This window comes from Montipora foliosa, chromosome 3, assembly GCF_036669935.1.
Source record: "Montipora foliosa isolate CH-2021 chromosome 3, ASM3666993v2, whole genome shotgun sequence".
Lineage (NCBI taxonomy): Eukaryota > Metazoa > Cnidaria > Anthozoa > Scleractinia > Acroporidae > Montipora > Montipora foliosa.
In genome coordinates this window covers 16,847,187-16,857,384 of record NC_090871.1, presented here as the reverse complement: position 1 = coordinate 16,857,384, position 10,198 = coordinate 16,847,187, and the positions used below count along the sequence as shown (strand labels likewise).

The following is a 10,198-nucleotide window of genomic DNA, read 5'->3' as shown; positions in this document are numbered from 1 at the left end:
AAGAGAATCAGAAAGATGTACCTACAACGGAGACTGCAAACCCGAGTTCGGAGAAAACGACCACCGTAGCCCCAGTAATCGGGCTCAAGGGCATGCCTACGGGCAAAACGCTTGTGGGGTCATTCTCCCAACCTCGAGACCACAGACTTCCAAAAAGAAGGCGACACATGCTTAATACGGTGCCTTTACATTTTATTATTGTCCATTGCAAAAAATAAAGACAATCCAGAATTCCATTGCAAAACAAATCACTTTCGCTGATTACACAATCCTTAACGCTTTTCCGGGCAAAAGCGCGAGATATGTCCCACCTTACCACACACCCAGCACGTCCTCTTCCGAGGTGATCTATACCTGCGATTGGTGCCACGCCTCTGGTATGGAGCCTGACGCGTCCGTCCAGTAAACGAACCTTGATTTACTGTTAGTTAAAATAATGTTTGGAAGAACAGAAGTGTAGGTACAGATGTATATAGATATCTATAGATTCAGGTTCGTGACTGTTTTTCAAATCATTTTTTTAGAGTATTGTTTTCTGGAAGCAATGATGATGTAATTTTGGTTTTAGGGGACTGTCATGTGTTGTTGGATCAAGAAATCTGTTTTGAGTCAAGTATGGTTGACAGTGGATAGTTCTTCCTGAAAAGGCTGAAAGGAAGCGTTATTGCGATGGACTTTTTTTGGTTTAATACACCCCACATGTTTGTTGTTTTCAATATATTATGTGATCTGGAGCTGCAGCTAGAAACAGTGACAATCCCATGCATAAGGTCTCATTGGGTTTGATGGCAGTAAAATAATTGTACTAAAAATTATGTTTAAAGTTTTTATCATAACCTCTCATCTTGGTCCTGCTGGACTTCAAACGTGCTCTCTCATTTTGAACATGGAACTTGTCGATCAACCGTTACCATTTTTAATATTTGCAATATGATGTTGTGTAGATATCTGTCTGTCACATAGTTACGTAGTTTTAAGCTTTTATTTCCTGTAGTGTATCTTTATTCTATTTAGCACATGATCCCACAAGCAAGTATTATTGCTTTAATATTGATTGTGTTTGAATAAAGGATATTGTTGTCTTGTCTTGTACTGAGATAAGGCAAAACAGCCACAGTTGTATATTATTTGCATTATTATTTCTGAATGCTGCTTTTAAAGGGCAAACCATTAAGAAGTACTGTAAGAGCTGTCAGGTAACTCAGATGGAAATTTGACAGACCTTAGCTGTTATTCAAATTATTAGTACAGTTTTGGTCATTAGTGGAACATAATATTTAATGCGACATTTTTTAGTGAGTGATTAACCCATTAACTCCTGGGGATTCCCCATTGACGAGTAAAATCTTCTGGTGTTAGACAGAGTAAAATACTGGTGTTAGACAGAGTAATACTAAGTATGGCCGGTTTAGGGGTGAATGGGTTTAAGTGCTATTATTAGTGATTATAATCACCATGCTTTGCTTTGCTTTCCTTTGCTTTGGCTTTTAGAACAAAGTATCAAAGTTGAAGCTGGTGGCTCAAGTTAGGTTTAAAAGACTATAATGGTATTTGAGTATTATTGTAGAACAAATTTGCCTAGATCATCAAATTGATTAAATCAATGGGAATGTTTGCTCAGGAGGGGTCTTCCCTATAAAAATTGGCAGGCCACTTATTGAAATTTTTTTTAAAAACAACCAGTAAAGGTAACAGAACCTTTTTTTGTGGACGTAGGCAAAAGAGATCTGACCCCTTAGAGGAACCAGTTCTAAAGTGAAAAATGACTGGCATTTTATAATTCATAAGTAAAAGTTATTTGTTCCTGTACCAAATTGTCCTACAGTTCCAGTCATTTTTCAGATTGATAGCCTTAAATGAGCTGCAGCAACGCCGCCAGCTGTTTGATCTCAGCATCATAAGCAGTACAAATCCACAATTTTTCGTCCAAAAAGGAACAACAAGAACCCACCATTGTTTAATACTATCCAGGGACTAAAGCAAGGATGGAAATAGATTACAGTTTGAAAAAATATGCCCACTTTTTTTTACTACTTACACTTACTGCAATCAACTTTAATTTAATCATCCTTGGAAATGGTAGGAATGATTAGTGTTCTTTAAAGCAATTATTGCTAAAAATTAATTGCACCTAATGTTGAAATATTTTTTACATATGGAAAGGTAACAGGAGTTATTTCTGCAAAGTCTTATCCAGAAAACTCCAACATGGGATTACGCTCCTTTCAAATGTTGCTTTGTATGCTTTTGCTCGATGGCTTTAAACAATTATTACAGAAATATGAAGTTATGGAGTTTTTTAAAAGTTAAATCTAATGGAAGGGGATTAAAATTATTGATACCGCTGTGTTGCAACCAGAGTCCACAAAGAGACGTTAAATAATTTATTGCACTGGAAGTATTTAGAAGGCCAACATGAAATTTGTTTTGGATGATGGCACTGAATCACCTTAAAGGCCCACCTTCAACCGACAGGCTTTTCGACCGTTTGTTTTTGTTATGGAAATTCGTATTTCTTATCGCAGCGATCTAATTGGGTGAATCTCGGATTCGGGTGGAATTTTCATATATGAAAATTATTCCGAGGCTGGCAATGCCTGTCGCTTGAAGGTGGGCCTTTAAACAAGTTTTCTAAACTTTGAAGATACCTAATTTTATATCATCCTGCTGTTTTATTGCAGGAAGATAAAATCAATTCTTGATTAAATATTTTTGTTGTCACATTAATCCACTACAATGTGATGAAAGCGTATTATTAGCAGTAGAAATATTTTGGTACAGTAAAATCGTCCCTGCTAGTGAGCTGGATTTCTGAATCAACTTTTCAACTTGGAATATTGTTGTTTTGGCTATTTAGAGTTAACCCAATCTATGTTTATTTCTATAATTTGGAGGGAAGCAAACAATTGGAATTTTGCTTGAAACGACTATAGCAAAATATAATTGAAACTAAAAGGTTTCCTTCTAGTGTACCCAATATGAGGTGCTATGACATGTTATGTATGAGATTGGTTATTATTTCAGCTAAATTCACTTTAAATTTTTGAACGACTGAAATACATTTCTAAATTTTCAGAGACTTCCTGTATTCCTTTTTTTCCCTCCGTCTTAATAAATTTGCCTCTGTGGACCACTTGAATGGCAATTTTAACAACCTAATTTTGAAAAAAAATGCAAAAATCTTTTCTTCTAGATGCGGGCCCCCGCGGAAACAACGTCTAAATATTTAGTCGGAAGAGAAAAACCATTTGGAAATTTAGTGATATCTTTTTTGCTCCACTTTTTAAAAGATAAACGCATGAATTGAAATCAAGATGGTTTTCCATTAGTCGGTAAGCTCCACAAACGAATAGCAATTTGGGTTTTTGTTTTGTTTTCCAAGACAGAAGATATGCGCTCAAAGGTGCGGCATAATAAATTTGGAAAGAATGGCTATTGCAGAAATTATTTTATTAAAAAGAGTTTCTGCCATACATTTCCTGTACTTCTCAAGGTACAAAATTACAGAGAATGTATGGAAACACAAAAAAGGAATATTTAGGAATTCCAAAGAACGGATACCAAGTCTAGCTCATCTCAGTTGTGAACATGAACTTATTTGCTTGGTTTATGAAGGCGAAAATCTATAAAGTAGAGTCATATACAGTACAGTACAGTACAGTACAGTACATATATTTTGCTTTGAATTTCCCGCCATGTTGCCCTGATTACCCATGATGCAATCAAGAGCTTGATCGTCTATTTCCACTCAAACACCGTCACAGCAACCTAGACGTTGCTTGAACTTTTTACAGAAATTTCACTCGTAGCACTGTTTGCTAGAAAGGGGAATCTCGCTGGCATAAAAACGCACTATGCAGTCAAAACATTCGTCCGTTTTACTGGCCTGAAAAAAATTTTTTTTATCGACGGAGATCTGATAAACACCCGATGGCAGCCATGTTTGATTTGAGCTATTGAAGTCACATGACAAAGCCTCGACCAATCAGATATTTCGCCAGTGAATTTGTGATGAAGACTTGGTTGGCGGAGCAGCCTGCTCAACAAAGCCTTGAAGGGGCTGTAAAATTTGCTGGACACTTGCAGGGTCGTTCACTAGGGACGGACGCTCGGGCATATTTCAAACGAATCCGACCAAAGTTAGGCAAAACTGACAACTATGAATAATCAAGGCATGTTTATATACTATGCATGAGGACTAATGAATATTAATAGGGTATGAAGAGTAAAACATGGATTTAAAACATGAATTTGTAAAACATGGATTTTAAAAAAGGTGGATTTGTAAAACATGGATTGTTGCTACCAATTCAATTTTGCGACGTTCTGCACGCTTTTTCACGTCTTTACTCGATTCACAGTGTTCACTTTTTCCCGTATTTGAGTTAACTGAAAAAGCTTGGTCCAGATGGGGCAGTTAATATAACAAAACATATTCTCTTTTCCTGCTATGAGGAATTTAAACATTTCAAGGACATAGCGCTTAGGCCATCCCATCATTTTTCGTTTACCGTCGAATACGTTTCCTGATATTGGGTCGGTCGGTCGGATTGAAAAGAAAACTAAAAAAAAAAAAATCATACGCATTCTCCGAATCGGGGGCCTGGTACCCCACCATCACAGCTGTGGAACCAGGAAAACAAGAAGCTGTGAACTTAAAATCAATGTGGCGGAAACGTTGGTGGATGTTGTGGCAAAATTAAGACAGCCTGGGAAAAAGGATCAACAACCGAAACTCCTATGCGACATAAAATGTCTTAAAAACGTTGTTACCTTTTTTTTTTTTTTGGAAAATGCCAAAACTTTGGGTCGGTCGGGCGACGCGAAACGGAAAAAAAAAGTGGATGGCCTTAGATAGAATCCACTGTTTTAGTTGTCAACAAAGCAGAACCTATCCTTTTACGAACATGATCCAAAAACGAAACTGTCTTGTCATTTCCTAACCTGTTTCGACAAAAGTTTGCAGCTGTATAAGTAATAAAGCCTAACAGGCTTTATTTTTCGACAACGCATGCGAAATTAACCTTTAAATCTACCCGGCACAAACTGAATGACTTCATGATAAGAAAGCGTTGTCTTTTAATTTAACAACTTATAAGAGGAAACTGATTTAAGTTAACCGGTGTCAAGAGAAAAGATATTTCAATCTTAGATTAGAAAGAAAACCTACCAAACAATAACAACAATAACACCACTTGCAAATGTGGTTCTCGAAGCGTTACTTTGAAGCGGCGGATTCCCCTTTCAACTTCTTGATGCAAACATGACGCTGCACTTCTCCAAATTTAAAACCCGCGAAATAGACGGACCAAAATGTCCCGCTTTTAAGCTCTTCTTTGGTTTTTACTGAGCTCCATGAGAACTCTGGAAACTCAAATGCTCGTCGTCGTTTTTTAGTCAGAGATGGAAGCTTAAAAGAATCCACCATCTCTTTCCTCACACAATCACCTATCTTCTCCCTCGCAAAATTAAAACATGTAAAATTATTTTCGTCAAAGGTCTAAGGTTCCGATTACATGAACTTGGCGGGATGTCTTTCAGCCCAGTATTACATGAGGTGAGCCAGCCCGGCTTAGACTAATTTGGACAGACGTTTGTCTCGCTAAATTGTTATTAAAATTCACCATTCTACAATTTAAAGAAGACTTATGGTTTGCTATCTTATTTATCCTTTAGTTAAACATGAAAAACGACTATTCCTTGGGCCATTTTGCTCTAAAGTGGAGTAATGTGGTTAGAAATCGCTGGCCCAGCTAACCGGGCTGTCCCGGTGAACGCGATTACATGCAAAAATCTCAGCCCGGTTAGTAATTCCAAACTTGATCATGATTTTTGGTGTTTTTGTCAGACGTACCGGGATCTCGGCTAACCGAGCCAGCCCGGCTCATGCAATCGGCCCCTAATATGCATTTTTAAAATTCTGCTTTTTGGTAGCCTGGTCGTTCGTTTGTCACGTACACTTTTGTTTCTTCCATGTTTGCCCTAGTAAAATTACCTATTCCCGTGAAACGTTGGAAATCGGCCTGGACCAGTTGCTGTGTATTAAGATGTTTATCATTTAAGAAATAAAAAACGCGCACAGTGCATTGTTAAGTTTAATAAGTTAAATATAAGCACGAAGGAATTTTTTTGCACAGTAGAGAATGCCGAGAATGCTAACTAGCCGTAATTACGTCTCGAATGTTCTTAAAAATTCCCAAATGCTAAGATTACTCAACACGAACAAAAAGTTTTTTTCCCCGTACTTATTTAAATGTTAAGCCATAAAATAAATAAAAAATGAAAATAAAGTAAAATAATTAAAATTATAATGGGATAGACAAAGAAACAAATCAACAGTCGAACTATGCTATCATGTTTCTATAAATCCACCGTTTACAAATCCATGTTTTACAAATCTACCTTTTAAGAAATCCAATCCATGTTTTACGATAGGCCATTTTCAACGGAAGAGCCTGCTTGCAGGCTAGTGATTTAAGATAGATGGGAATGTACTTTCTTCCAGTTGGCGTAAAGTTTTAAAATATGCTTTTACCGTGAGTGGAAACTGAGACTTATAAGTGATATGCTGTATAATTTTTGCTGTGTAACTTAATCGTTTCCTTTGTAGTAAGACATGTAAGTAATCTTTAACTGCTACATTATCATTTTATTTGTGCAAGGTGTTGAGTAATGTTAAGAACTATTAAATTATAAGATAAAAACGCGACCATTCAAGCTTGTCCGTATCGTTCATTTTCTAATTCTGATTGCGAGCCGTATCAATCAGGTTTTAGGACCCTTGGCCCAATATTTACAACGTGAAGCTGCGTTTTAGTTGAGGTTCTTTTCGTTGAAACGGTCTACGAGGCGACGACTTAAAGGAGAACTCCACCATGGATATATAATTGCTCTGCCCGCCCTTTCTCTCCGCCTTTTGTACATTTCTTTTCCTTTCTAAGCGAATATGCAATGTAATATTACCAATTATTAAAAACTGGATCATTGGATAATGCAATTCGAGAGTTTTGATTGGCTAAGCCATCATGGGTTATGAGCCATTATACCATGATCTACAAACACGGCAAGCATATGCGTGATTTTTGGGCCTTTTTATTTTTATTATAGTATAGTTTTCTATATTTTGGGGGCGTTTTAATAAGACAATTATTCCAACTGCGGTTGTTGGATGTGAGATGATTATAGCCAACTCGGCGCTACGCGCCTCGTTGACTATCTATCATCTCATATCCAACGCGCACTCATGGAATAATTGTTAAATATCAAATTCTATAGAAAAGGTGAGCAAAGTGGGACAAGTTTTGATTGTCTTTCCAAGCTTCAAAATCTTTCCTTGAAATTTAGTTCGTGCATAGCTCCGGTCGGCTACTTTGCAGATGGCTGAGATAATGAAGTTAAAGTTTGTTAAACTAGTGCTTGCATATTTAAGTCAGATTATCGATGACTTCTTCGTAGTCTATCTCGTGTGCGTAACTTCATTGTCGTGGGAGGTGAGTTGACATACCTACATCATTAGTTTCCACAGCTTCAATTACGTTTACAGATTTACAGCAACAGGGAAAAACGTTCTCTAGCACCAATTTGGCTCCATGGCGAAATTGCTCGTTGAAGATGAAGTAAATCCATGGGTTTATACCGCTGTTGGCGTAAGTCAGAAACCAGCCTGCAAACACAACATTATGTTGGCCGCAAATTTCTATTGAACCAAACATACAGGATAAGATTACAATTATCAGAGGAAGACGGCAGACAATCAACACAGCGACAACAGCTACGAGCATTGTGAGAATCTTGTGGTTCATCTGCTCTCTTCGCTCTCGATTTGATGGCAGTTGGCTTCCTGGACTCTTAGTTCCGTTCAGTTTTATCGCGATGGCGATATAAATGGCGATAGTAGCCATAAGGGGCAACGCGATAACGATGGTGAAGCAAAACAAGACGTAGATGACGATAAATGACTGCAGCTCGAAATCGAGATTGCAAACGGGATATCCGGGCTCTCTCTCAAAAACTTTGGCCATTCTTAATGATGGTAAAGAGAATGCTGTCGAGAGCAACCAAATTGCAACAATCAGGTATTTCGCTTTCGCAAGAGTAATTTTTCTTTTCAGTGGATAAAACACCAGAAACAAGCGATCCAAGGCGATAGCAAACAGGCTAGCAGTGGAAACAAGCACGGATAATTGACCAAGAAAGAACGATATACGACACAGTACCAGGCCAGCAACTCCGCTGACAAGCCATCGATAGTGGTAGGCTGTTGTTATTGCAAACTGTGGCATGCAATATACAGTGATAATGATATCCCCGCAAGCCATGCTGAAAATGAAATAGTTACTCGGTGTACGCATTCTTTGGTTGGCGTTCTTGAGTAATACTGCTACCAGTAAGGCGTTTCCGGATAACGAAAGGAAAAAGAGTAAAAGAAAGCCCGTAAGTTTGAATCCCGTGGCCAATTTGTCAATGTCGTTCTGCAACCACAGCGAAGCATTATTTGTTATGTTTGCACTGGTCTCAATGTTTGCGCTGGACACGGTATATCCTATAGATGTGGGTGTGCTGTTAGCTGTACCAGACACGTCTTCCATGGTACCGGTCGACTTTTCTTTTAACGTATGAACAGTGAAACAACAGTGAAAAGCATTGGAACAACAAAATCTCTTTGGCAAGAGATTGATGAAACCGCTCTAAATTAAGAAAAATATCTTTTGTCACAGTTTTGCTGTTCTTAGCTCAGTATTTGATCACCTGTCCTTCAAGAAATGGCATCATTATTTGAATTTGAAACTATGAGCAATTTTCCTCCCTCTTTCGTCCTCTTCTATTTACCTTGCATTCGTTCAGGTGCCTGTTTTATTTGTTCTTCAAAATTGGCTGGCTTTTAAGAGCACAGAGGCATTCATAAAAATGACTCTTGGAAGATGATTAAAACTTTGACCGATAATGGCAAACTTGTTAGATGACATAAATTAAAGCACCATTTTCAACAAGGTAATTAAAACGCAGTTAGGACTGTAATTGAGTGCTCAAGTTTCAAATTGTCCATTTGAAGATTTGGGATTTCAAAGGAGTTTTTAAAAGAGTGTACTTGCCGGTCATTGTAGCTTGCTGCTTATAAGTCATTTATTCACACCAGTGCTGCTTTGGAAATATCCATTGCAGGATTATACTTTGAAATACTTGTGCCACATTTAATTATAATTTTAAGCCTTAATTCACACAGTGTTTTTATAATTACAAAATGCAGTTTTCAAAAAAGGAAATTAATTTCCGGATGATCGATGAACGGAAAATGTTAGCTTAGTTAAATCAACGCAGTTCCATTCTCTGGGAAAGAAAGCCGCAACACTGTGGCAGTGAATCGAATACGTTTTTCCATTAAAACACTCACAACGCTTTCATTTAATCCACTACAGACTTCCGATATGCCGCAAAAAGATCACCTTTCTTAATTAAAAGATGAAAAATAAAACTGGTACAGTAAAAGAAAACCAAAAGGGAGCTAAAACAAGTTAAGGAAGAAAAAATAATTATGTACGGCAGCTAAAAAAACATACACAGGAAATGAATGCATCAGAGCAACAACTTGCTTGCTGATAAAACAAAAGCCTCATTAAAGTTACTTGGAAATTCTTATTTAATTCTAAAAAACAACCCGCAGTGAAACGATTTACGATTTTTGAGAACAGATAAGTGAAGAATAACGATAGCCACTGAAAAAAAATCAAAGTTCTCAATCATATCATAAAAAATGAAGGAAAACGTGCTGAAGAGATGTTGGTTCCCAAGTCACTGATGTTTTGTTCACGTGAAGGAAGTCATTGCTTTTCCATTTAAGACGTCTAGTAATGATAGCAGGAGCCCCATTAGTGACTTCTTAATAGCAGAGAAAGCTATAGAATGAAAATAAGTATTTTTCTTTCTTGTTGCTTCTGCATATCTGTCTATTTCAATTTATTTCGTGGTTTCCACAACGTAGTCTATCATGTCTGCCTGCCATTTAAAACTAGCAATAGTTTTCATTACATCTGCCCCCGCCTAAGATAATAAGGATGGCAGTTGAGGTGTTTTCCAATTAATATGTGCTGCACATTGTGATGTCTTCATATTATTTTACATGTAATTAGGTAGGTAAATGAAAGTGACAGATGCAAGGAAAGGATGGGCAACAACAAACAGCATTTATTTTCAATATTTG

The 10,198-nt window shown here is 37.3% G+C and overlaps 1 protein-coding gene across 1 annotated transcript; it reads right to left on the bottom strand.

Annotated features, from left to right (window-relative positions):
• Window positions 1-5,243: 5,243 nt before the first annotated feature.
• On the bottom strand, window positions 5,244-8,797 carry LOC137994543 (neuropeptide FF receptor 2-like). Its single transcript, XM_068840126.1, has one exon. It carries the CDS (start codon window positions 8,586-8,588, stop codon window positions 7,476-7,478), a length of 1,113 nt encoding a protein of 370 aa, XP_068696227.1. The 5' UTR covers window positions 8,589-8,797; the 3' UTR covers window positions 5,244-7,475.
• Between the last annotated feature and the right edge of the window lie 1,401 nt (window positions 8,798-10,198).